Source organism: Rhinatrema bivittatum, unplaced genomic scaffold (assembly GCF_901001135.1).
Source record: "Rhinatrema bivittatum unplaced genomic scaffold, aRhiBiv1.1, whole genome shotgun sequence".
Lineage (NCBI taxonomy): Eukaryota > Metazoa > Chordata > Amphibia > Gymnophiona > Rhinatrematidae > Rhinatrema > Rhinatrema bivittatum.
The window spans coordinates 48,709-76,379 of record NW_021821237.1 but is presented as its reverse complement, the minus strand read 5'-3'; the positions used below and the strand labels follow the sequence as shown (position 1 = coordinate 76,379).

The 27,671-nt window shown below is 46.8% G+C and overlaps 1 protein-coding gene across 1 annotated transcript in view; it reads right to left on the bottom strand.

Moving 5' to 3' along the window:
* Positions 1–27,671, bottom strand: part of LOC115082535 (dnaJ homolog subfamily C member 13-like) — a 71,309-nt gene that overhangs the window by 14,616 nt on the left and 29,022 nt on the right. The window contains exon 3 of the mRNA XM_029586762.1: positions 23,702–23,817. Within this exon, the coding sequence (XP_029442622.1) occupies positions 23,702–23,817 (116 nt within the window). The remainder of the gene's footprint in view (positions 1–23,701; positions 23,818–27,671) is intronic.

Genomic DNA, 27,671 nt, shown 5'->3' with positions numbered 1-27,671 from the left:
TGACTGGAAGGTGACTTTTGTCATGAGAGAGGGAATGAGTACAGACCTGTCTCAATCTCCTATCTTTTATGAGGGTCTCCCAATCTAAGTAACTTTAACCTATAGCCTCCTTGCCTAAAGTTTCCAGTGTCAGCATCACTTCCAGGAGAAACTTCAGAGCTGCCACTGCTACAAAGGAATCTACTGCAGCAGTCCTTGAGAATAAGCTTCCAAGCAAGAAGTCACCCCAAAGGACCTGCCACTAGGGGGCACCATGCCACACTATGCAATATCAGTAGTCATAAAGCCAGAGGTAAAAGCACAGCTGGACAGGCAGGAAGCTGATGTCATCTTGCACCAATGACCGAACTAATTAACTGGATTAGCAACATGGTTGTAGTAAGGACGCAAGAGAAACTGAGAATTTGTACTGATCCAAAGTTTTTAAACCTAGCATAAGGAGATCTTACTACATCATGCCAATGCTTGAAGATGTCTTATACAGGTTGCCTAAGGTTCAAGTTTACACATGTTGATGCAAGGAACGCATTCCTACAATGTAAGTTAGATGAGACAAGCAATCTCATGACAGTTTTGAGACCTCCCAGGGCAGAAAAAGATGGCTCAAGCTACCATTTGGAGTTTCAGTGGCACCAGAGGCATATCAGTGGAAGTAGCATAAACTGTTAGCGGGGATCAGTGGTACTGAGTAAACAGTGGATGACATACTCATTGTAGACTGCGGTGACTCTGAGGAGGAAGCAGAGCACAACCATGATAAGCTCTTGCCCTAATGGACTGTAGTAGGCAGGTGATGCTAAGGCTTACTGAGAAGAAAAATTCAAGGTGGAAGGAAATTCACTTCATTTGGGGCATATCCTGACCTCAGAGGGCAGGTTTGAGACCTCCTAGCCAAAACCTCATGCCATGCCTGTCAGAGGTATGTCAGTCCCTGAGAAGACTTCGGTGATAAGTATGCCATTTGATACTGGCTTCCAAAGCATCTTCAGGCATTAACTAATTGCAACTCTCCTCAGTTGTATATTTGATACAATGTAATTGTCCCTTGCTCTATGTCGGTCGGACGTCTAGACCAGCGTTAGCGTAGTAGAAGGCAAAGCATTCAGACAGCAGTGGATACAGGCTCATAAAAAATTCCGGCTGTATCGCTTTTATAAGGTAAGACGCACAATGGACTTCTTTGACACTGGCACGATGCTGCTGGCTGCAATGCACTGCAGTCTGATATGCATTCAAGAAGACACTCAGCTATGTGCAGAGACCTGTGTTCAGCTACTAGGGCAGCTACGTGGCCAGTCATAAGCACAAAGCTACGCACACAACAGCTGCACACACAAAGTGACACTCGCTCAGCCATATGTGCACAATATATGCTCAGTGACTTGTCCAAGTACGCACACAACTACGCCGCATAAGTACGTGCACAAACAGGAGTCATAAAACTAGATGCACAAATAGATGCGCACGTCACCCACAAAAAATGCGAAGAACCACCACGGCCTACCACATGGTGAGGACACTAAGCCTAAAGAGGCAGGACCAAGCCAAAAGGCTGCTCAACTCACTGAGCCTTCGCTGCCTCCACACCTTACTGAACTCCCAGAGTACGTGAGCGGGAAGGCGCTGAACACCAATGCCAAGGTGAAAGACCTGGTAAGACGAAAGAAGAAAGGAGAGCCTCACTGCCAACATCGTCTTCAGTTTTATCTCTCTCTCTCTCTTCTTCGTTTTAAACCTGATGTCAGCGCTCCTTGGCTGAAAGCAGGAAAGGGTCTCCGGCTGCATGGGGAAAGGACGAAAGCCTTCATCGCTGAGCCTATCTCAGCCTGCAACCACTACTTTTTTTTTTTTTTTTTTTAATTCCACATCTAAAAAAAGGCTACTGGAGTCCAGGCACGCAACTGAGAGAAGGACACCACAGTATCACCTCAGGAGGCAAGCGGTGCAATCCGTTGCTCATCTTCTCCAGAATTTTTTTTTTTTTTTTTTTTTTACAAGCAATCCCCAATAGGAAATGACATATCTACATCTGCTAAAGATGGAGAAAACTGATGGACTGATGTCGGGGCAGAGATATATCCGTGATGTCAGCTTTTACTCAGTCTCCATCTGCTGGTAGAGGTGCATAACCCATCGGTGGGGACTGGCCTGCTCAATGCCGAAGAACTATATATATACACATTTTTTTTAAATTACAATGCAACATTCACTCGTTTTTAAAAACATTCTCAGCACTATTCTTTTTGGTGGGTTAGAATTCCCCCTCTTTTTTGTATTTTTAATAGAAAGACAAACTTAATAAAAGAAATGGGTCCCTTAGAGACAGAAGACACTAAATACATCAAGAAAAATAAAACATTCAACAGGAAAATGCCAAATAGAGGAATGTAAAAAGAACAAAACACAGCTCACAAGCCAATATGCACAATCTTGAAATAAAATTATACGATTCAATTGGTTCCCATGTACCATGAAATTATGTACCTTGCTATTTTCAACTGCTATCACTTCATATTTCTAAATAATACATTTGGTGACTCCAGTTATTTAATAAAATTAACCCTAACAAAAGCAATATAGCAATTATTATTATTTTTTTTTTTAAAGGGCAGGAAGTCATAGTAGATAACCAAATTTGTCCTGAACATACTCCCCCCCCCCACCTTCTCTCAATCCCCCCTATAATCCGGCTCTGATTGCTTTTTTGTGTGTCTGTCTTTTAGAATGATATTCTTGTTCACCTGTGACCCCTGCCTACCTTTGTATTCATCCTGTGTTTGTGTCTACCTGTACACTGTCATGAACTAGTGATTCTCACATGGAATGACGGTATCTAAAACACTCAAATAAATGAGGAGAATAATTGGCCATATCCATCTTAAATACTTGCCTCAACAAAAACAATTTCCTCTTATATAAACTGATCTCATATCAAGTAATAAAGCAAAGTTGTTTAGTTGTAACTAAGGGTGGGAAGAAAAAAAATTTGTTCATTTTTTCATTTTGGGTTTGGGAGTGATTTGACAAATTTCGTTTTGTCAAATATTTATTTTGCACAAAGAAATGAAACATACATTTAAACACCCCCCCCCCTCAAAAAAAAGAAACAGGGCCTCCCAAGCCCCCCACCCGAATAAATGCCATGGCCAGGGGATCCTCCCTGGCTCCCACTTACCCGGTCCAGAGGGGATCCAATGCCGAAGCCTGGACCTTGTGTACAGCATAGGCCGAATCACAGAGACCTACTCGGCCTAGGCCTAAGCAAGGCCACCGGTTCAAGCCATGGCAATTGGGCCTGGGCCGTGAAGCTGGATCCCCAGAGCAGGTAAGTTTGTTTATATTTGTTTTACATTTTTTGGGTCTCAGTCAAGGCTCCGGCATTAGGCCTTGGCTGAGACCCCAGTGTTGCGCTTGGGTCTAGGTCATGGTTCATGTGTTGTGCCGCAGCCTATACCTAGGCCCCGGTGTTTGCACTCTGGCCTAAGCAGAGGCCCATGCTTGGGTCTTGACTTTTTCCATAGGCGAGGCCCCGACTTTGGGCATGGGCCTAGGCCAGACAGATCAATTTTGTTTTTAAAATGAAACATGAAAACCAAGAAAATTTTGTTGGATTTTCAATTGTTCACTTTCATAACAAAATGAAAACAAATAGGAAATTTTGTCTAATTTCCCTTTTTGTTCCTCCTGAATGCCCATCCCTACTTGTAACATGTTTTCTAAAGACAGCAGATCACCAAACACATGTTAGAATCCCTTAGTAAGGGCATTTCAGGAACTATCCAGCAAAGACTGAAAACATCTCTGGGATGTCTATCAGCTCCTGCAATTCTGTACTCAAAGTGTGCCTCAGTTTTGTAATTAAGCTAATAAGCTCCATTCCAGAAGGGGAAGGGAAAGAGGAAGTACTTGTTTCCTCAGAGTACATCTAACGGGTACACTCCAGAGAATTGTGCACAGAAAGAAATAAAAATCATGCACAAAAAAAAAATGGAAAATTTATTGTTCTTGAATTAGTAGGAGATAATTTTCAAAGGCATTTCCACAGGTTAAACAGTATTACACAGCATTCCCAGGGTGGCGCTGGGGAGAGGATTGGACTTACATGCATACTTTTGGATTTTCAGAAGCTGGGGTCAATTTTTCTGAAATTTTCCTGTGCACAAATTAGCAAGTGTAATTGTGGCAAGTAGTTACTTTTGAAAACTGGTGTAACTCTTACACATTACTTGCTGATTTTCTTACATCGTTTGATTCAAAATTATCTCCAATATTTGAACATTCTTAAAAATAAATATTAGTATTGTAGTTAGGAATAACCAAAAATAATATATAAGCTAGTGAGGTAATACAATATTGTTAAGTGAAAATGAATAACCTCACAAAGTGATTGAAAACATTGTTCTGGGAATACTATTAGGGGAAATCAAATGTAAAGTGCTAATTAGTGGCAAAGATTAATAATGTTTATTAGAACAATGGAATAAAAACAGACAACTGCTCATAGAGCAATGTACACTCTGTACACAAAGATAACACATAGAATAAAAAATGGCTGAAAATCTCAAGCAACTGAAAATGACGCATAGTAGCCTCCGCTCCATGGCAGGATACTGTGGAAGGCTCAGCATCTTTCTCCTTTGAAAAATGGCGCCATCACACTAAATAATTTGGAGAAAGACTCAGATTTCAGCAATTTCTACTATGGAGTAGTGACGATTATCCATTGAGTTATATTAAAATCTGAAGGCTTGCATAAATGAATGAACCTGAAGTAAAGAATTGTCAGTGGCTTCGAACAAGTAAAGGTTCCTGATGCAGCAATGCGAAACATGTTGACCAACTGAAAATTTTGTTTGAAAAATGTTATCATGTGAGAGACCTTCTGTTATAGGTCCTGTGACTAAACATTAAGTTTATTTTACATTAAGAACAAAGTACCTGGCTAAAAGCATGTCTAAGACATGTCTAAGGGTGGGACAAGACAGCAATTGGTCCCGGGACTTTTAAATAGTGTGATGGTAAGTCGCACGCCATCTGATGACGTAAAGGCAGTTAGAAGATACTTGAATGTTAACCTGAGTAAGCATTACGTTTTTGTAGCAGATTGATTTGTCTTGGGATTTGTATGACTGTCTCTTCATTTAATGTAATACCCCAGTCCCTGACGCAGAGCGTCGAAACACGGCTAGTGTCGGGCAAGAACTGTTGGACATGTTGGTGCTTTGGAATTTGGGAGGAATATTTTGGATGGAAGATCCATATACAAACAATTAAGATAAGTGCAATTTCAATTTCAACAGAACTGCTGCACTTCTTTAAGCTCCATCGGGAGGACTATCTTACATATTCTGAATAGGAAAATTGGTTCTTACCTGCTAATTTCGTTCCTGTAGTACCACGGATCAGTCCAGACTGCTGGGTTTTGCCTACCTTCCAGCAGATGGAGACAGAAAAAACTTGTAGAGAACCCCCTCTTAGCCTGGTGTGCTACGTGCATCTCCTCAGATAAACAGTATCAAAGCAGAGAAAATGACAAAAATTGCAGATCAAGTAAGAGACAAAACAAGGAACTGTTGAACTTGCTAACAAAAAAGCCAAAGAATAAACATGTAGCCCTCTTCTATTTTCTTCGGCAAAAAACAATCAGAGCGGACTCTCAAGAAGAAACCAAATGATAATTACACTTAAAGGGAGGGCATCTGGACTGATCCGTGGTACTACAGGAACAAAAATTAGCAGGTAAGAACCAATTTTCCTTACCCCGTACGCACCCAGATCAGTCCAGACTGTTGGGATGTACCAAAGCTTCCCTAGGCAGGGGGTGGGATGTTGAGAGTCCTGCTCAAATAACACCACTGCCAAAGCTGTTGATGTCCAGAGCCTGGACGTCCAAATGGTAGTGACGAGCAAACGTGTAACGTCTTTCAGGTCACCGCCCTGCAGATTTCTTGCGGCAAACCAACTGACACTCAGCCCATGAAGCGGCCTGAGAGCGCAACGAGTGCGCCTTCAACCCCTCAGGGATAGGCCAGCCACGACAAGTGTAAGCAGACGAAACAGCCTCTTTCAACCATCAGGCAATAGTCGCCTTGGACGCTTGTTGCCCCTTTTTAGCGCCATTCCACAAGACGAACAAATGATCTGAAACCCGGAAAGAATTTGTGATCTCCAGATAGCGCAAAAGAACCTTCTGACATCCAAATGCTTCAACTCCCTGGCGTGCGGCGCCTCTGAATCGATGTGAGAAAAAGCAGGAAGCTCTACAGACTGATTTAAATGGAAGGATGAGACCACTTTGGTAAAAAGGATGGAACCGTCCTAAGAGAGACCCCAGAATTAGAAATGCGCAAAAAAGGCTCTCTGCAAGAAAGGGCTTGAAGCTCAGACAACCTGCAAGCTGAGCAAATAGCCACCAGAACAGTCTTCAGTGTGAGGTCCTTTAAGGTAAGCCTGCTTAAGGGGTTCAAAGGGGCTTCACACAAGACCCTAAGTACCAAATAAGGCTCCAGGATGGACAGACAGGACGGACCGGAGATTCAATGCTTCGCCCCCCGAAGAAAGCGGACATCCCCCCGATGGGACGCCAGAGACCTACCATGAACCTTGCCTCGGAGACACCTCAGGCTGCCACTTGGACCCGAAGGGAATTGAAGGACAACCCCTTTGGTTAAGCCTTTCTGTAAGAATGCCAGAACCTGTGCAACCAAGAACTGACAGGGAAGAATGCCCTGCTCTTTGCACCATGATTCAAATACCTTCCATACCCTAACCTAAGTCAAAGAGGTAGTAGACTTTCGCACTTGCAGAAGGGTAGTAATCACGTCCTCCTGATAACCCCTCTTTCTCAACTGCTTCCTTTCAAAAGCCAGGCTGCTAGACAAAAGCGATCCACCTGATCAAAAAATATAGGGCCTTGACGTAGTAAATTGGGAAGATGACCTAACCTCAGGGGACCATCCACTGTGAGATTGACTAGGTCTGCGAACCACGGGTGCAGGCAGAGGCCACTCCGGAGCTACCAGGATTACGTTCCCTGTGTGGACCTCTATCCGGCGAAGGATCTTGCCAACCAAAGGCCATGGAGGGAAGGCATAGAGGAGTACAGTGGTCGGCCATGGAAGCACCAATGCGTCGACCCCTTCCGTGACTGAAAAATTGAGGGGCCTTGGCATTCCTTTGAGTTGCCATCAAATCCAGATGGGATAGACCCCATCTGCGAACGATGAGGTCCATCGCCTCTTCAGAGAGTTCCCATTCTCTGGGATAGAACCTCTGCCGACTCAGGTAATCCGCTCGTACGTTGTCAGTGCCCGCAATGTGCGATATCGCCAGAAGGGAGATGCCTCTCTGGCCCAGTCCATGAGTTGCTCCGCTTTGGTGGCTACCAGCCGACTCTTGGTGCTGCCCTGTCATTGCAGTGTCGGACAGGACTCGGACAGCCCGATTGCGCACCATGGATAGAAATAGCTGTAGCGCCAAATGAACTGCTCTTGTTTCCAGGTGATTGATGGACCAGTTCACCTCCTCCGACAACCATTGTCCTTGGACTGTTCATGAATGGCAGACTGCTCCCCAACCAGAGAAACTGGCATCCGTGGTCACTACCACCCACTGAGGAACCTCAAGGTCCACTCCGCGACCCAAGTGTTCCAGAATCAGCCACCAGCCAAGAACGGAGCTGGCGGACTCTGTGAGTGGCAATGGGACCTGAAAACAACTCCGACTTCGGATCCCAACGGGAAAGCAATGCTCTCTGTAATGGTCTCATATGAGCAAATGCCCAAGGGACTAACTCCAGGGTGGACGCCATGGAACCGAGGACCTGCAAATAGTCCCAGACCTTGGGGGAGAGGAGTAACAATAGACGTCGGACCTGCTGCATCAATTTGGAGATCCAGGCTGCTTGGAGGAACACCTTCCCCATGCGGGTGTCTAACCTGGCTCCCAAGAAGTCCAACACCTGAGACGGTAGAAGATTGCTTTTGGCCTGATTGACGACCCATCCTAGGGATTCCAGGAGACTCACAACCCTGTTGACTGCTGCCTCGCAAAGGACTTTCGACCGCTCGGATTAGGCAGTCATCCAGATACGGGTGAACGAGCACACCCTCCTTCTGAGAGCTGCTGCCACGACTACCATTACCTTGGTGAACGTGCGAGGTGCAGTTGCCAGACCGAACGGCAGGGCACAAAATTGGAAAAGGCTGCTGAGGATCATGAACCCTGTGAATGGCTATGTGTAAATATGCTTCAATCAAGTCCAGGGAAGCCAAGAACTCGCCGCTGCGGACCACGGCAATGACTGAACGCAGGGTCTCCATCCGGAAATGTGGAACCTTGAGGGCCCTGTTCACCTTTTTCAGGTCTAGGATCGGCCGGAAAGATCCCTCCTTCTTTGGACGATGAAATAGATGGAATAGCGTCCCATCAAGCACTCTGCCCGGGGGATGGGGACAATAGCCCCCAGACAAATCAGCCAGTCAAGGGTCTGCCGTATGAGCTGTTCTTTCATGTGAGATCCGCAAGGGGAGACCAGAAAGAGGTCTCGGAGGGGCTGAGCAAATTCCAATGTGTAGCCGTGTTTTATGACATTTAGAACCCACTGGTTGGAAGTTATTTTGACCCATTCCCCGTAGAAACCAGACAGCTGTCCTCCCACCCAGGGAACAGAGGAATGGGCCGACTGCATCTCACTGAGTGGACTTGACCACATGCGGCACGGAACTGGCAAAGTCACCAGGCTTGCCACCTGCCCGCGGGCTGCCTCTGAGCTGGAACTGGCACCCTGCTCTGCCGGAACCTCCGCTGTACCCGAAAACGAGAGCAGGCCAGTGAGAAGCTTCTCAAAGGTTCAGGCTTGTCCTCCGGAAGCCTGTGTACCTTATTCTCCCCCAGCGACTTGATCAACTGCTCCAAATCTTTACCAAAAAGAAACTTCCCCTTAAAAGGCAAAGCACTCAACTGGGCCTTGGAAGAGAGTCATCGGCCGACAAGTTGGTAACCACAGAAGCCTCCTGGCTGAGACTGCAGACACCATGGTCCTGGAGGAGATACGCAGGTGGTCATGTAAGGCATCCATCCCATATGCTACTGCCACCTCCAAGCGCTCCGCCTGAGTAGATTCCTGAGGCAGGAGGTCCTGGGAAGTTAACTGCTGAACCCAGCATAGTCTCGCCTGGAGCATAAAGCTACTGCAAACGGCCGCACGGATACCCAGAGCCGAAACCTCAAAAATTCTTTTCAGAGAACTTCGAACTTCCTATCGTAGAGGTCCTTAAGGGCCACTGCTCCTGCCACTAGGATCGTGGTCTTCTTCGTGACTGCCGATACGGAGGCATCCACCTTGGGAAACCTCAGGAGCTCCAAGATCTCTTCAGGCAATGGATACAGCTTGTCCATTGCCCATCCAACTCTGAGGCCTGCCTCCGGTACATCCCACTCCCAGGTCATCAACAGTTGAAGCATGGGATGAAGAGGAAAAGTCTTGGATGGGCCCCATAACCCCGCCAGGACCGGATCCACCGAATCCTGGGGAAGGACTTCTTGAGGAAGCTCCACGCCGAGCTCTGCCAAGACCCACAGAATAAGCGGGTCCAACTCCTCCTTATAGAACAGGCGAACCACTTTGGGATCATAGCCCTCTAAAGGTGATGCCTTGCCCAGGTTTTCATCCGGGTCCCCCCCAGGGAGGGGTGTAGGGACTGAAAACACATCCGAAGGTCCAGCACCCTTCCCAACCCTGGGAAGGGAAGAGCTCCGAATCTTCTTGACACGAAGAGATCCCTGGGACTCCTGACATTTAGGAACTTTACTCCCTACTGTTGGGCCTGGGTAGTCAGAAATGCTTTGTGCAATAAAAGCACAAAGTCTCATGAAAAGGCGTCAGAGAGGGCCCCCCCCCCCACCTCCACCAGGGGATCAGGCTCGCCATCGGAGACATCTTGGGACTGATCCTGTGGGTCCTCAGGGCTGCTGGGGACCGATGAAAGATCGGGTGGGAGATCCCCTCCCCCGACGCTCTTGTCTGCACATCAGCAATTGATTCCAAGATGGCCGCCATTTCTGCACTCAGCGGGAACAGGTCGGCCTGACTGCTCTGACTGGCCGGATGCTTAACAGCCCCATGGGACTTAGGCAGCTGATCAGAGGTGCCTTCCCCGCCAGGAAGGCACCGAAGACAGAGTCCGGAGCGGGAGAGCCACGAAGCGGACTCCCCGCAGGCCCCACAGTGCATCGGACGTGGCATCAGAGGACAAGAGATAGGGAGGTGCTGACGGACCGAAGAAATCGTGCACCCTGCAGACAGAGCACTCCCGTAGGAAAACACCGCTGCAGCAACAATTTGAACCTGCCCTGTTCCGCCCGGGTTTGCCGATCACTGCTGCTTCCTTTTCTTCTTGTAAAAACAACAAAAAAAAACTAAACAAAAAAATACCAAACAGCAGCAGCCTAAGCAGGAAACCAAAAGAAGGCTAACCAGCTGTTTCTTTTTTTTTTTTTTTTTGGATCGGACCGGGACTGAGGGGGAGGGACCGGACTACCGGTAATCACCCCTAGTGCCTTACCATACTGGAGCCCCGCAGGGTCACCAACCCCAGCTCTCCATGCCTACGACCAGGGGGGATGGCCCCGCTGGGACCTACCAACCCCCTGGGAGGTTCTCCTGTTCTGCTTGATCTGGAATTTTGGAATCTCTCTTTTTTTTTTTAAAGCAAGATTTGCCAACATCTCAACAAAAGGTGAAGACCACAGGTTTTGTACCACCTCCATCTGCTGGAGACAGAGAAATACTGAGGAGATGCAGGTAGCACACCAGGCTAAGAGGGGATACTCTACAAGTTTTCTCTGTCTCTATCTGCTGGAAGGGAGGCAAAGCACAGCAGTCTGGACTGATCCAGGTACGTTCAGGAAAATGAGTATTTCTCACATTAGTTGTTCAAAGTAACAATGAAAAAAGTGTATTATATGTTAAGAATTTTTATTTGCATAATAGATAAAATTCAAACACTTTTTTTTTACATTGATTCATATATAGAGCAAAGCGGTGCTTACATAGAAACATAGAAATGACGGCAGAAGAAGACCTAACGGCCCATCCAGTCTGCCCAGCAAGCTTTCACACATTTTTTTCTCATAATTATCTGATACTCTTGCCTTTATTAGTAACTTTTTGGTTCTATTTACCTTCCACCCCCGCCACTGATGTAGAGAGCAGTGCTGGAGCTGAATCTAAGTGAAGTATCAGGCTTAACTGATTCGGGGTAGTAACCGCTGTAATAAGCAAGCTACACCCATGCTTATTTGTTTACCCAGACTATGTAATTCAGTCCTTGTTGGTGGTTGTCTGAATATAAATCCTCTTTTCTTCATTCCCCCTGCCATTGAAGCAGAGAGCTATGCTGGACATGCATTGAAAGTGAAGTATCAGGCTTATTTGGTTTGGGATAGTAACTGCCGCAACAAGCAAGCTACTCCCCCGCTTTTTTGTGAATGCAAATCCTTTTTTCCACATTTCCTCTTGCCGTTGAAGCATAGAGGATTGTTGGAGTTGCATTAACCGTGTGTATGTTTATTGAATAAGGGTATTGACTTGCTAGTGAGTTTGTACCTTTAAACGGTCATTCCCCAAGACAAGCAATACCAGACATTAGTTCGTCAGCTTATATATTCTTATATCCCTGGGTGTACTTGATAATTTCTATTTGTGAGGGATTTTCATTGGAGGCTTTTGTGGTTTTTTTTGTATTGAACTTTTAAGCCTATTTGGACTCTCAATAACAATTGCAATTTTTGCAATATAATTTTCAATTGCTTGAGACTTTCAGCTATTTTTTATTCTGTGTGTGTTCTTTGCATACAGAGTGTACATTGCACCTTGAGCAGTTGTCTGTTCATGGTTTGATTTCATTGTTCTTATAAACATTGTTATTAACCTTTTGCCACTATTTAGTATTGTAGTTAGCACCTTGTACAATATAAGGCTTAGACTGTTCTCCCCCTCACTTCATACAGGACATATCTATGTCCTCCCCTACACTTCCAAAGCCAGATCCCACCCATTTGCTCTCTCTCCCCCATGTTGGTCCCCTCCACTTTCTATCGCACCCACACCTCATGGCTAGACACCACCCCCAAGCCTCAAACCCACCCACTTCTGCTGCTGCCTAGATACTGCTGCCACTGCCTCCCAATTTAAACCCATGTTGACCAATGCTACCTTCCTTCAACCATCCTAAGCCACACAGCCACCAAATCCACTTTCTCTTTATGACCACATGGGGTTGACATTTCTCTCCTGCTTTTTACTCATACTTCAGAGGATTTTGCATGCTATGAACAATTATGTGGGTACAAAATTGCATAGTTCCCTAGAATATATACAAGCAACTTCACTTTCTCTGAAGACAAGCAGGTGTCTGTACATGGGTCTCCTTTAGTGGTACTGTTTTTATTCTATTATTGTTTTTACAAGCCGTTAAGCCCGTTAAAACGGGCTACATCCCTCTGTCTCTCACCTCCCCCTCATTCTCTCTCCCCTCACTCTTCACCACCCCCCTCCCCCACCCTCCCTCTCCTCCCACTCAGTCTCCCTCCCCCCCCCACTCAGTCCCACGCCCTCTGTCCTCTGCCCTCAGTCCCACTCCCTCTCCCCCTCAGTCCCACTCACTCCCTCCCTCTCACTCAGTCCCCCCCTCTCCCTCCCACTCAGTCCCTCCCTCTCACTCTCTCCCTCTCCCCCTCAGTCCCACTCACTCCCTCCCTCTCACTCAGTCCCCCCTCTCCCTCCCACTCAGTCCCTCCCTCTCACTCTCTCCCTCTCCCTCTGTCCTCAGTCCCACTCCCTCTGTCCTCTGCCCTCAGTCCCACTCCCTCCCTCTCCCCCTCAGTCCCACTCACTCCCTCCCTCTCACTCAGTCCCCCCTCTCCCTCCCACTCAGTCCCTCCCTCTCACTCTCTCCCTCCCTCCCTCTCCCCCTCAGTCCCACTTCCTCCCCCCTCAGTCCCACTCACTCCCTCCCACTCAGTCCCTCCCTCTCACTCTCTCCCTCCCTCTCACTCAGTCCCACTCCCTCCCTCCCTCTCCCCCTCAGTCCCACTCAGTCCCTCCCACTCAGTCCCTCCCACTCAGTCCCACTCCCTCCCTCTCCCCCTCAGTCCCACTCACTCCCTCTCACTCCCTCTCACTCAGTCCCCCCTCTCCCTCCCTCCCTGAACTCACTCCCTCCCTCGCTGCTGCCACCGCCCGCTGCGAACCGCCAACCGCCGCCGTCGCTACCGCCGCCGCGAGCCGCCAACCGCCGCCACCGCCGCCGCGAACCGCCGCCCGCCGCCGCCGCCACGAACCGCCGCCGCTGCAAACCGCCGCCGCCGCTGCTACCGCCGCTGCGAACCGCCGCCCGCCGCCGCCGTCGCTACCGCCGCCCGCCGCCGCCGTCGCTACCGCCGCCGCGAACCGCCGTCGCTACCGCCGCCGCCGCTGCGAACCGCCACTCGACGCCGCCATTTTTTCCCTAACGCTGCCTGAGACCGACGTGCTCGCCCGCACATGCGCGGTAGAGCTGGTCTCTACTGCGCATTTGCGGCACGTCGGTCAAGTGTCGTTTATAGGTATTGATGTTTATTTTTGATTGGTAGTAAAAGCCTATCCAAGGACAGGGAAATAGTGAAGTGTAGTAGTAATAGAGCATGCACAGTGAATTTGGGTAGACTGTATGGTAGTGAGAGCAGATTAATGAGAAAGAGAGAGAGAAAGAGAGCTGGAGAGTACAGCTAGAGGAGGTGGAGCTCAAATTCCATATGTGATAATACAGTGGGTTGGACAGAGGGGACGGAGCTAGACAGTGGGACGGAGTTGAAGAGTATAGGGAAAGATGAGCAGAGCTCAATTGCAATACAAAGAGAGGGGTGGAGCTGGAGAGTCAGGGATGGAGAGGGACAGGGCTCGATTTGTAAACTAGCTATGCAGGAGTGGGGCAATTTTCCTCTTTATTACAGCTAGATTGTTGCTGATTATGTATGTATATTGTTCTCCACTGAAATCTGTGGATTAGCAGAATACAAGTTTAATAAACAAACAGGGAAAGCAACAGTCCTACCAACTGAACGGGAAGACAATCCTAATCATAAAAATGGGCCTTGACCTTAAAAAAGACCCTGAAGAATGGAGTGCCCAAACTTGTGTTGAGAATCAATATTTAAACAATTAATATGACTTGGTCCCAAAGGACTCAATGTCTACTTCAGCTTCCCCTTGCATCCAGTGTTCATTATGACTCCATTGTGCATTTTGATGGTGCTTTTTAGCACCTGTGTGATGGATCCAAACATCTTTCCTTCAAGTCTTCAAGATTAAATCTTGTGTATCTTGATGGAACTCTGCAAAAATCAATAGATTTCCCAATGGGAAACCTATTGATTTTTGTTCAGTTATTTGCTGCAGGACTTATGATGCTTGGTTACTGACATTTTGCCTACAGTCTGGGCAAAAATTGAAGCCACTCATCTTCTCTATCATCACCACAAAAACTTATGGCACAAAATCAAAAGAAATTCTCTCAGACCCAAAAAATAAAAGAAGAATCGTGACCTAACTGGACATGCCAACATGAAGGTGAAAGAAAATTTTAAACTGTCAAAATGCCTCAGTTTTCATAGTTCATTTCCATCCTCTAGCGATCCACAGTATTTATCCCGTGTCATTTTGAATTCTTTGACTACTGCTGCTTGAGTGTATAATTGCCACGAATGCCCAGAGGAACTTTCAACAATTTTCCTAGAAAACTCTGAAAACATTTTCTGCATTGGCACCCAGTTGTGTGACTCAGTAGTTCACTTTTTCTTCAGAGAAAATAGAATTTGTAGTTTATGAGTAAATATTTTGCAAAAAAAGGTCTGCTGTCTCTTGACTGGCAGGTACAGTTCTTAAAGGATAGCGAGGTACTGACAATAAAATAGGAGAAGAATCCTGGGGTTATCCTACCAGGTGGGTTTAAGATTACCAAACACACACACACGTTCAAGTCAAAAACTTTAGTATGTGAATCAAACCAGAGCTAAGGAGTTAGATTTGGCTATGAACAAAAAAGAAGTTGAGACAATATAACAGCACATAAAAATATTACACACAGTTTGGCAAAGAATTGGTTTTGCAGTTCAGTTGAAGCACTATAAGCAGAAAACTATGTCAAATCTCTTGGCCATGGTGATGAGTGATCTCAGTGGGAGGAGGAATCTGTCATAACTATGGTAACCTCTATTTAATTCATTTATTTAGATTTTTTATATTCCGCTTTTCAGCACTTCAAAGTGTATATCAAAGCAGATTACATTCAGATATTATAGGTATTTCCCTATCCCCATAGGGATAATCTAATTTTTTTACCTGAGGCAATGGAGGGTAAAATGATTTGCCCAAGGCTACGAGTGACAGTGGGATTTGAACCCTGATTTCCCTGGGTTGTAGCCCACTGCTCTAACCACTAGGCTACTCCTCCACACCTCTACTAGCATAAGAGTGGTGCTGAGGGGATACTTTCAGAGAAGAATGGTCTTTTAGCCATCAGCCAATAATGGAACTTGCTTAACTCAAGCAAATCACGTAAAAAGAATATTCTGAAAGTGGGAAAAAATCAGGGGAAAAAAGTCAGCAAGCACTGTCAATCAAAATTATACCATTTTTCAACCTTTTTGCATCTCTTTTGACTTACTCTTTGTGAGGCTGATATTCAGCACCATTTGTCTAGCTATGTTTGGACTAAGCCAAGCACATGGCAAAATCTTAAAATCCCCGTCAGCTGACTGACATCAAATTAATCGGCTAAGCAGGTAGCCTGATAAAAAAAAAATTTAGCCTGAAACTTGGAGGCATTCTGGAGCAGAATTAATATAGCTGGATAACTTATCTGGCTAACTCTAGTTATACTGTAGAGCAGCCCTAAAATTATCTGGCTATCTTTTAAGACAGTTGGATATATTCAGCAGTGCTGCCAAGCTGATGATGGACCCGTGTTTTCTAGTTACTTCTTTCCTCAATGTTCTCTGTTTCATGTCTTTCTTCTCAGTCCTTTATTTTTAATACTTCTCATTTTTCTGTTATTTCTTCAGCTTTTTTTTGTTTGGCATAGCTGTTCCCACTACTCTTTTTAGGGTTTCCAGTTCAACTGAAACTGGCCTCTACTGGAGAGAGGGTGCCAAGGTCTTTAATTTACAATCAGCCAGGATTCTCTCCCCCCATTTTTTTTTTTTTTAGATGTACTTTCCTTACATCTAAACACAGCCATCCCAATTACAGCTCTTGGCCAGAAGCCACAGAAAATGCCTCTTACTAGAATCCATCAAATGTGTATCTCCATCAAAAATATATCTAGAGACTGGCCATTAGGTGCTGCCATTATACAATGATTCAGATTCCCTTCTAAGCCACTCAATTTATTATCCTGTATCTCTCCTTCATCTGTGTGCCACTCTATCCACTGTTCTAACCTCTCTTGCCCTCATCTCGGCACAGCTTCCTCTCTCTAGCTTGACTTATATTGCTACATTTCTATTATACTCCCCCTTAACTTAATTCTGAATCATCCTTTGTCATTTTTCTCCACTCTCCCCCAACTGTTTTCCTTTATCTATTCTCCTCACCAAACATACTACCTTCTATATATTCCTAAAAGGTATTTCCTTCCCTTAGCCCCAACCCTGACTACTCTTCCTTCCAATCTGCACCAAGTACTGCTCACCAGAGGTGAATGGATACCCTTTCCTCTTCTCAATTCTTCCAAATCTCTTCTCCACCACTCAACTTCCAGCCCTCAACATATATAAACTTTTTTTTCTCTGCCCCAGCCAGTTTAATCTCCCATTTTCCTCTCCTCCCCCTACTTTCCCTTAGCCAGTGTGAGGTGTATAGTTCCTAAAACACACCAATTCTGTTCTATCACAGTTTGCAACACAATCTGTTGGCATCTGTGGTTTAAACCACATTAATGCAACAAATGAGAGGCAGCATATTTAGAAAATTTAACACTTTGGCCACCAGCCAGGGGTTGGATCAAGTGGGTACTTTGGGAAAAGCAGGAATTGAGTTAGGAAGGTGTGGAGGGGGGAAGAGTATGAATCTTGCCTGAACAAGAGGATGGGAAACAGAGATCAAGTCAGAGGCAGCAGGAGTGAGGCAGAGGACAGCAAGGGCACAATGACTGGTTTGACTTACCCTTGGCTTGTCATCCTCATAGATGAGCCAAGTTCAAGTCAGGTGCTGGGCCTAATTGAAGTTTGAGCTTTCTTTTTTTTTTTTAATTTAAAGTTTATTAGTTTTCAACAACCATGTAACAAAGAACCAAAACATATAAGCAAGCTCATGACATCGTATACCATGGTTAGGAATTCCAAAAACCCCGCCCAGTTCCCTCTCCCCCTCCCCCCCTTGCCCCCGAGGATTGGATATCCTTAAGTCGCGAACCAAGCATTTAGGCAGTATACACGAAAAGACCAGAATAGTAAATAGGTATACAAACATGCACGGTACACAAGGTGGAAATGAGGAACTCAGGACCAGTCGCATAATCCCGGACACTATGCTCTCAACGGGGTACAGTGTACCAGTAATCCCAGAGCAAGCCTCAAGCACGAGACCCGCCCCTGGACACGGCTCCTCCGACCGCCTCTCACCCAAAAGAGCTCCCCAACGTCTTGCTGAGCATTACCGAGATTCATAGTCCCGAAAAGGCTTCCAAGTCTTATAATAAGATGGCAATTTGTTATGTTTAGTAGCCGTCAAAAAGGCCATTTGTTGATATTGATGTAACAAGTCCACAATGTCATGTAGCTTCGGAATCCGTGAGGACTTCCAATGCAGAGCGATCTGACTTCGCGTGGCAATGAACATTTGCATACAAAATCTTTGCATCGATTTATCAACATTGTCAGGAAAAATGTTTAGCAGAGCGGTTTCTAATTTACCCAACAGTGTGATTCCCAGGACCTTTGACAACCATGTGAAGACCAAATCCCACAAGGGGACAAGGAGAGCACAGTCCCACCAAACGTGTCAAAATGTTCCCCCTTGCCCACACTCTCTCCAGCATTTATCTGACACAGAGGGTGAAAAGCGGTGCAAGCGCACAGGTGTAAGGTACCACCTATAAATAATTTTGTAGCAATTTTCTTGCATTTTGGCCGAAATGGAACACTTCCTGGCATTATTAAAGACAGCTTCCCATGTCTGCTGCTCCAGAGGCTTGCCTAAGTCCGCTTCCCACTTGGTTATAAAGGAGCACCTCTCAACTGGCATGGGGGAAAGCAACTGATACAGTTTAGAAATTGCTCCCTGCAGTTTATCACTGTGCTGGCAATAAATCTCGAATAATGAACGGCCCTCTCTCAGGGAGCCCGCCTTTAGTAACCCCTGCAGGTAATGAGAAACCTGAGCGTATGCTAAATAATCATGATGATCTAGATGGTAGCGCTCAAAGAACTGGTCTCTGGAGTAAAGTGCCCCCTGTGAGATTAGATGCCCCATCGAGGTGATCCCTTTCTCCCGCCACTCGCGGAACTGCAGAGTTTGAAAGCCGCTTGGGAAGAGAACATTATGCAATAAAGACGTTTGGTAGAAAAACAGACTATCCCCCAGCAGACCCTTACGGCAATGTGACCACACCATATTGGTAACTGACAACGCCCACGGTGTACAATGCAAGGGTCTCCAGGTACTACGGGGTTGCCAAGGCATGGCCGTGAGCGCCATAGGTCCCACCATGGTTTGTTCCACTAGGACCCATTGCTTCACCGAAGTCTGTCGGTGAATGTCTATAATGGCCCTCAATTGAGCTGCAGCGTAGTACTTCGAGAGGTTGGGTACCCCCAAGCCGCCTCGATTCTTAGGCAAGTAAAGAACCTGCCTGGCCAGCCGCGGCGGCCGTCTCCGCCATATGAAATCAAAGATTTTCTTTTGCCAATTGCGGAGGGTCGGTGATGGAATGTACACTGGCAAAGAGCCAAAGAGGTATAGCAACTTGGGCAGAATGCTCATCTTAACAATGGCAATCCTGCCCAACCACGAAAAGCTACTCTTGTTCCACCTACTCATATCTATGGTAATTTGTCGCACCAGGGGGATATAATTCAAGGCAAATAACTCAGATAAAGTGGAAGAGATCTGAACCCCCAGGTACTTAATCTTGGCCTTGGCCCATTTGAAGGGAAACTTCACCCTAAGGGATTGTACAGTCAGCGGGTCCAGGTTAATATTAAGCAGCTCTGATTTGTCAGTATTCACCTTGAGGCCTGCGACACTACTAAAAGACATAAGTTCACCCATAACGCCCGCCAGGGAGCGTTCTGGGTCCGTCAGGGTAAGCAACACATCATCCGCGAAGAGTGAGAGAGTGTATTGAGACGGTCCCAGCTGTACGCCCCGTATAGCCGAGGATGCTCGGATTTTAGTGGTCAGGGGTTCCATATATAGGGCAAACAGCAGTGGGGAGAGCGGGCACCCCTGCCTCGTGCCCCTGCCTATGTTAAATGCCGGACCGTAGCCATTGTTAACCTTGACCTTAGCTTTAGGCAATTCGTATAACTTTTGAATCCATTTGATAAAGAAGGGCCCGAAGGAGAATTTCTCCAAGGTGTGAAATAAAAACGGCCAGTGCACGAGGTCAAAAGCTTTTTCAGCATCTAAAGAGAGTAGCACGGCCGGGATACGCTCCTTCTTTACCCACCACACAAGATCCAGCACTTTTCGAATGTTATCAGCCGCCATTCTTTGTGGGACAAAGCCGACTTGGTCTGAATGCACCAATCCCGGCAAGAATTGATTAAGACGCACAGCTAGAAGTCGAGCCAAAATTTTTAAATCCACATTAATAAGGGAGATTGGGCGGTAAGAGCTACACAACATGGGATCCCGACCCGGTTTAGCGAGTATGGTGACCCCCGCAGTGTTGGCTTGGGATTCAATACGTCCCCCCTCCCTCAAGCTATTAAAATATTCAGTCAGAGGCCCCACCAAAGTACTAGCAAATTTTTTATAGTAAGCCCCGGAGAAGCCGTCCAACCCGGGCGATTTGCCCAGTTTAAGCGACTTGATGACAGCAGTCACTTCCCCCTCCGTAATAGGTGCGTCTAAAACCTGGCATTGGTCTGTTGTCAGGGCCGGTAACGTCAAGCTGTCCAGGTAGGTTACAATCTCCGAATCCTTGATCGTGGACTGGGCACTGTACAAGGTGTTATAAAATTCGGAAAACCTTCTCCTAATGTCAGCTGAGGTGGTATAAGTGTCCCCAGCTTCGCTTCGGATTTTGGGGATGTTATTCTGGGCCTGCCTGGTCTTTAATTGTCTAGCTAAAAGGCGCCCCGCCTTATCCCCCCCTTCATAATAGACTTGCTTCATAAGAGCCAATGCATGTAAGACCTGTGAGCTATTGAGGTGGGCTAGTTTATCCTTAAGGACTAACAATTTCCTGTAACAACGTTGGGATTGCGTTCTCATATGCTCCCGTGTCAGGAGCGTGAGTTGAGATTGCAAGGCCAGTCGATCCTTATCTTTACGGCGTTTACACGCCGACGCCCTGGAGATCAATAACCCCCTGGCCACCGACTTTGAACACTCCCACAGGGTGCCAGTGCTTATTAAAGGGTGTGCGTTGACCTGAAAATATTCCTGCAGGCCAGATTCAAGTTCCTTACCGAAAGTAACATCTCGCAATAGGGATTCGTTTAATTTCCATTGCCTATCCCCCGTGTCCCCTCCGCCCATGGTAATTACCAACCGGATCGTGGCGTGATCAGACCACGTGATGGCCTCTAGTTCAGCTGAACGGACCCAATTGCCCAGCACCCCATCTACTAAAAAATAATCAATACGCGAATAACTTTGGTGGGGCGCGGAGAAGTAGGTGTAAACTTGAGACCTCGGATTTCGGCTTCGCCATATATCTACTAGGTTCCAGTCCTCGAGAAGCCCCTTTAAGCATTTCTATCTAGGGTCATGGCCGGAGTAGGTAGAGAGGTATTATCCAGCTCACGGCACAAGGTGATATTGAAATCGCCACCCATAATGATAGCTCCTTCGGCATGATTGAGCAGGAGGGACTGAATGTTCTGCCAGAACACCTTTTGATCTCTGTTGGGCGCATAAATATTTAGCAAGGAGTACACCGCTGTGCCCACTCGAATTTTCAAAAGCACATACCGCCCACCAGGGTCTGCGATATGAGACAAGTATTCAAACACAAACTGTGCCGACATCAGAATACCAGTGCCAGTATATTTTGCAGGATGGCCACTTGCGGCTAAGAAAACGTGAGGATACTCTTTAAACGCCACCAGATGCTCGTGCCTCTTCTTAAGGTGTGACTCCTGTATAAATGCTATATCAGTTTTGTGAAGCAGGAGTTCCTTTTTAAGCAAATATCGTTTGTGAAAGGTATTTAAACCCTTCACATTAAGGGATATTATATTAACCATGAGAATAATCAGTTAAGGAAAGATCCCCCTGACAGGGACCCAGAGTTCCTACAACAGGACACCCAGTGTCACCCTGAAAGCTAAAATCCTGGTCACTGAAGTAACTATAAGCTCTCCACTGCATGTGAATCACCCCCACAACACTGCCAGATCGCGGCTGGATCCCATCCCCATCCCTCCCCCCCCCCCATGTTTGATTCGCTAACTTAGGGCGAATCCGATACGGGGAACGCATTTACAGCAACACCTAAAATCCCCCCCCAAACCCACCGCCCCCTCCCTCCCAGCTAACAGTACCTAAACGAGGCATATCAAAAAAACACAGAATGAAAAACTTTCACAAAATACAGAAATCTGTAATAGAGAAACGGTTACAAAAATAGACTGATTAGCGAGCCTGTCAGCGAGCTCCGCATACCAACGTCCAAGAGGCCCAGACAGCCTGAAAGCAGGCAGTAGTGAAACCCTGGATGAAAGCAAAAAGTCAGCCTTTCTCCACCGGAAGACCCCCTTTCCACGACTGCTGCCTGCGAAGGCGACCTCGGCCAGGTCCCTGGCGCTGCCATCTCGGGGTGGGGTTCGCCGGAGTTGAGTGCTGCGACGGCCTTGCGTGCTGGAAGGAAACCTCTAAGCCCGCCTTATGAAAGCACTCTGCCGCCTCTTCCAGCGACCGAATTCGGTAGGTAATGCCCTTCCTTTGGAAAATTAAAGCAAAAGGAAATCCCCAGCGGTAACGGATCTCCTCATTGCGCAGGGCTAGGGCCACCTCCCGAAGCAGGAATCGCTTTTGCAGGGTAGCTGGAGCTAGATCACCGTAAATGGAAATCAAGTGGCCCTGCCAAGACCACTGTTGTTTTGCACGTGCGCTTTGTGCAACAGCCTCCTTAATTTGGTATTTATGAAATTTAATAATTATGTCTCGCGGCTGGTTACCCCGTCGGGGGCCGAGTGCTCTATGCGCGCGGTCTAATTCAATGGCGGGGACATCCTCAGTCGCGCTCGTGTCGGGGGAGCCCTGAGAGAGCACAAAGTTGCAAATGGCCGCGGCAGTAGCCCTGCAGTCCTGAAATTGCTCAGTTTCTGGGACTCCTCTAATGCGGAGGTTCGCCCTCCGCGAGCGATTCTCCAAGTCCTCTAGTTTGTCATTCACCAATTCCAACTCAGAGGAAATCGCCTTATTTTGAGTGGTGAGGGCCTCTATCGCTTCACTGTGGGCATCCGCTCGCATGTCCATGTCATCCACGCGGCGACCAAGCGCATTCATGTCTTCCCGCATCTCCGCCATTGAAGCTAGGAGTTCAGCTTTATGCGCTTTAAGATCTGCCCGCAGTTCTATGAACCACGAACGCAGCTCGGTCCGAGTCGGGAAGTCCGGGGTGGAAGCCGCGGGCTCCTGGGCAGCAGAGTTGGCCGGGCCTTCCTCGTCAGCCATGTTGTCGCTATCAGCAGTTGGGTTCGAGGCCTGCGATTCCTCAATGGTTGCTAGCTCCCCCGCACATTTGGAAAACGAAAACTGCTTTAAGTCCACATTTCTCTTACGCGCTGCCATCCAGGCAGATTCTGCTATCCAAGGGCGCCTTCAAATCACTTCTGTGTGAAAAATAGCCAGCTGATTTAGCCTCTTATAAAATATTGGGCGAGGAGCGCACGATTCAGGCGGCCATCTCACAGCGCTGCTCTCTAGCGCCCCCCAAAGTTTGAGCTTTCTAATGGTTACTCAACTATTCTTTCTTTGCAGGAAAAGTGAGGAATACATGGATCATTATCAATGAAGAGTTGATGCGGGTAAAAATGTCAAATTTTAAATAGGCATAGGACAAGCACAAAGGATTCTTAGTAGGACAATGAAGGTAAAATAGGTAGGATATGCAATATTTGTAGCAAATAGGGAAAATGGGTCAACTAGAATAGGTCTGATCTTTACCTACTGTCACTTTTTATGTTTCCTATGTTAAGATAGCTTTAAAACTAAAATGAATATTGAAGTCAAACTCTTTGGAATACAGCACTTCTGATTTGAGTGCTGAATATAGGGATTTAGATAGATTCCCTTTGTCAACTAAAATATCTTTGTCAACTAAAATACCTACAGCACCTGAATGTAATTCACTTTGAAGCACTGAAAAAAGTGCAAAAAGCGGAATATGTATCTAAATAAATAAAAATAAATACATTTCTGACAGTCACATTTTATGACTATTAAATAACCTGATCATAAAGAATAAAAATTTACATCACTTACTGTCCTTGTCCTTTAGGAAGATTAAGAACTTCATAAGCATCATCTATTGACATGGTAGGTGGTTTTTTCTCTACTTCTTTCTTCCATGCATCAAGAGCATCTTTAAGCAGTTTTACCTCAAATAATATTAAAATAATCAGTGCACAGATCTTGCTCTTTAATATATATATATATATATATATATATATATATATTCTACTTTAAAAAAAAGATTCTCTCTTTTCTTTTACAGGCAAAAGCAAAAGAACATTTGCACATAATCAGGCAAAAGGATTTCAATATTCTTATTTACATTAACAATGAAATGAAACTGAAAAGCAATGTATTGTTAAATCAATCACACTGGATATTTTATGCTGTAATTCTATTGTAATATCACTAAGATCAGTTAAAGTTTGTTCTGTGGTGAACTATTTACTACTCTCTCACTTTCGCACTTATCTGGCAAGTATAAATATACAGCATAAAACTGAAATTGGAGAAATTACTTACCTGATAATTTTCCTTTCCTTAGTGTAGACAGATGGACTCAGGACCAATGGTATTGTGCTCTCCTAATAGCAAATGGGAGACGGAGTCAGATTTCAAAGCTGACCTCAGCCTACATATACCCGTGCAGCATGCTTAGCTCTTCAGTATTCTCTTCGAAAAGCTAGTGTGAATATATGTTGCTTAATACTTGATTACACTTGAGTATACTTGATTAACCTTGAACTGGTTCAACTGATTATATATATAAGAACTTTTTGGCACTGGAGACCGCCGGTGCACTGAAACAATATACACCGACACCTAGGTAACTGCGGGTGTCTTAACACAGAGGTAGGCCGTGGCTTACCCATACAGTCTCGAGATTGATATCCGAGGTTCTCTACTTCTGGAGCAGCCTTGGGCAGGATGCTGAGTCCATCTGTCTACACTAAGGAAAACGAAATTATCAGGTAAGTAATTTCTCCATTTCCTAGCATGTAACCAGATGGACTCATGACCAATGGGATGTACAAAAGCTACTCCCTACCGGGTGGGAGGCTGCCCATGGCCCACTTAGTGCTGCCCTTGCGAAGGCTGTATCCTCCCTGGCCTAGACATCCAGGTAGAACCTGGAGAAGGTGTGTAGGGAGGACCATGTCGCCGCCCGACAGATCTCAGCTGGCGAAAGCAGCCTGGTTTCAGCCCAGGAGACTGCCTGGGTCCTTGTAGAATGCGCCTTGACCTGCAGAGGTAGTGGTTTTCCTGCCTCTATGTAGGTTGCATTAATTACTTCTTTGATCCAGCAGGCTATGAACGCCCGCGATGCTGCTTCCCCTCGTTTCTTCTCACTGTGAAGAATGAACAGGTGATCAGTTTTGCGCAAGGATTCTGATCTCTTGAGGTACCAGACTAGGATTCTACTGACATTCAGGTGGCGAAGGAGGCGCGAGTCTTCTGAATCCCTGTGTTCATCTGGTGATGGTAAGGATATGGTCTGGTTCATATGGAACTGGGAAACCACTTTCGGAAGGAAGGAAATATGGTACCGTAAGCAGCTGTATGGTGCCGGGGGTGAACCTGAGGATAATGCTTGTTCGGAGATGCGCCGAGCTGAGCATATTGCGATCACGAATGCTGTCTTTAAGGTCAAGAGGTGTAGAGACAGACCGCTTGTTGGTCTGAAGGACTCCCATGTTAGGAAGTCTAGTACTAGGTTGAGGTTCCATAGAGGCACCGGCCACTTTAGTGGTGGCCGGAGTTGTTAGACTCCTTTCAGGAAGCAAGACACATCAGGATGAGTTGATAGTCTGATGCCATCCACTTCGGACCTGAAACAGGCCAGTGCTGCGACTTGAACCTTGAGGGAGTTGAGAGACAACCCCTTCTGCATGCTGTCCTGTAGGAATTCTAGGATCGTGGGAATCTTGGCTGTCCTCGGAAGGAGGGCGCGGTCTTCACACCAGGCTTCATATACCCTCCAGATCTGTATGTAAGACAGAGATGTAGAGAACTTGTGTGCTCGGAGCAGGGTGTCAATCACAGCTTTTGAGTAGCTGCGCTTCTTTAGATTTGTCCTCTCAAGGGCCATACCGTAAGAGAGAATTGAACCGGGTCTTCGTGGGAGATCGGTCCCTGCTGAAGAAGGTCCCTGTATGGCGGTAGACACAGAGGATTCCCCACCAATAGTCTTCGTATGTCCGCGTATCATGGTCTTTTTGGCCAATCCGGGGCTGACTAGTAGGACTAGTCCCCTGTGGTGCTCTATCTTGTGAATGACCCTGCCCAGTAGAGGCCAGGGTGAGAAGGCGTACAGGTGGTCTTCCACTGGCCAGTTCTGAATGAGAGCGTCGATTCCTTGAGATTGTTGTTCTGCGGCTGAAAAATCTGGGGACTTGAGCATTGCGACGAGTTGCTAGGAGGTCCATGGTTGGGGGACCCCATCGATTCACTATCAGCTGGAAGGCTGTGTCCGCCAGCGACCATTCCCCCGGGTCTAGGTTCTCTCTGCTGAGATAATCCGCTGAGATGTTGTCTTTTCTCGCGATATGGGAGGATGAAATCCCTTGCAGGTTTGATTCCGCCCACTCCATGAGAGGGTCTATTTCCAGAGACACCTGCTGGCTCTTGGTTCCTCCTTGGCGGTTGATGTAGGCCATGGTTGTTGCGTTGTCAGACATGACTGACAGACTCGCCTCGAAGTCTGTGGCTGAATCGCAGGCAGGCTAGTCTGACCGCTCGAGCTTCTAGGTGGTTTATGTTCCATTCCGCCTCTTCTTTCTTCCATTGTCCCTGTGCTGTTAGTTCCTGACAGTGGGCTCCCCACCCTTGCAGATTCGCTTCTGTGGTGAGCAAGATCCACTTCGGTGCAGATAGGTTTACACCTTTGCTTAGGTGTTCTTCCTGTAGCCACCATTGAAGCTGATGCCGAACCTCTGTTGGTAGCTGGAGGCGAATTGAGTAGTTCTGGGATACTGGATTCCATTGTGACAATAGGGAGCGTTGTTGTGGTTGCATATGGGCCCTTGCCCACGGAACAACTTCCAGAGTTGATGTCATGAGGCCGAGGACTTGAAGGTAGTCCCTTACTTTGAGGCGAGCAGAGTTCAACAGGTTTTACAATTGACCCAGTTTCCTTCTCCTTGGAGGGGGAAGGTAGACCTTGTCCAGCTTGGTATCGAATTGGACTCCCAGGTATTCTAGTGACTGGGAGGGCTGTAGGCAGCTCTTGGCTGTGTTCACGACCCACCCAATCTTTTGTAGTAGGTTCTTGACTCTGGTGGTCGCGTGGCGACTCTCCTCCAGAGACTTTGCTCTGATCAGCCAATCGTCAAAGTAAGGATGTACCAGGACTCCTCCTTTCCTCAGTGCTGCCGCTACTACCACCATAATTTTGGTGAAGGTTCTAGGAGCGGTAGCTAGTCCGTAGGGTGGCGCTCGAAACTGGTAATGATTGCCCAGTATCGCAAAGCGCAGGAAGCGCTGGTGGTCCTGATGGACCAGGATGTGAAAGTTGGCTTCGGATAGGTCCAGGGAGGTTAAGAATTCTCCTGGTTGTACCGCCATTATAACGGAGCGTAGGGTTTCCATGCGGAAGAGTGGTACCTTCAGGTAACGGTTGACGGCCTTGAGGTCCAGGATGGGCTGGAATGTTCCTTCTTTCTTGGGAATGATAAAATAGATGGAATAGTGGCCAGTATTTTGTTGAGACATGGGCACCGGAGCTATTGCCTTCAGGCTGAGTAGTCTTGCTAGTGTGGTTTCCACTGCCAGTCTCTTGGAGAGGGAGTGGCACGGTGATCTCAAATTTATTTGGGGGGATGCTTTGGAATTCCAGGGAGTATGATAGGACCCACTTGTCCGTTGTTACTTTGACCCATCTTTGGTAGAAAAGGGTAAGTCTGCCCCTATGTCTTCTTCCTGTGGATGGGTCTGCATCTTCTCATTGTGGGGCACGGCCGGAGCCTGCCCCTGAGCTTGCTCATCTCTTAATGTGCTTGTT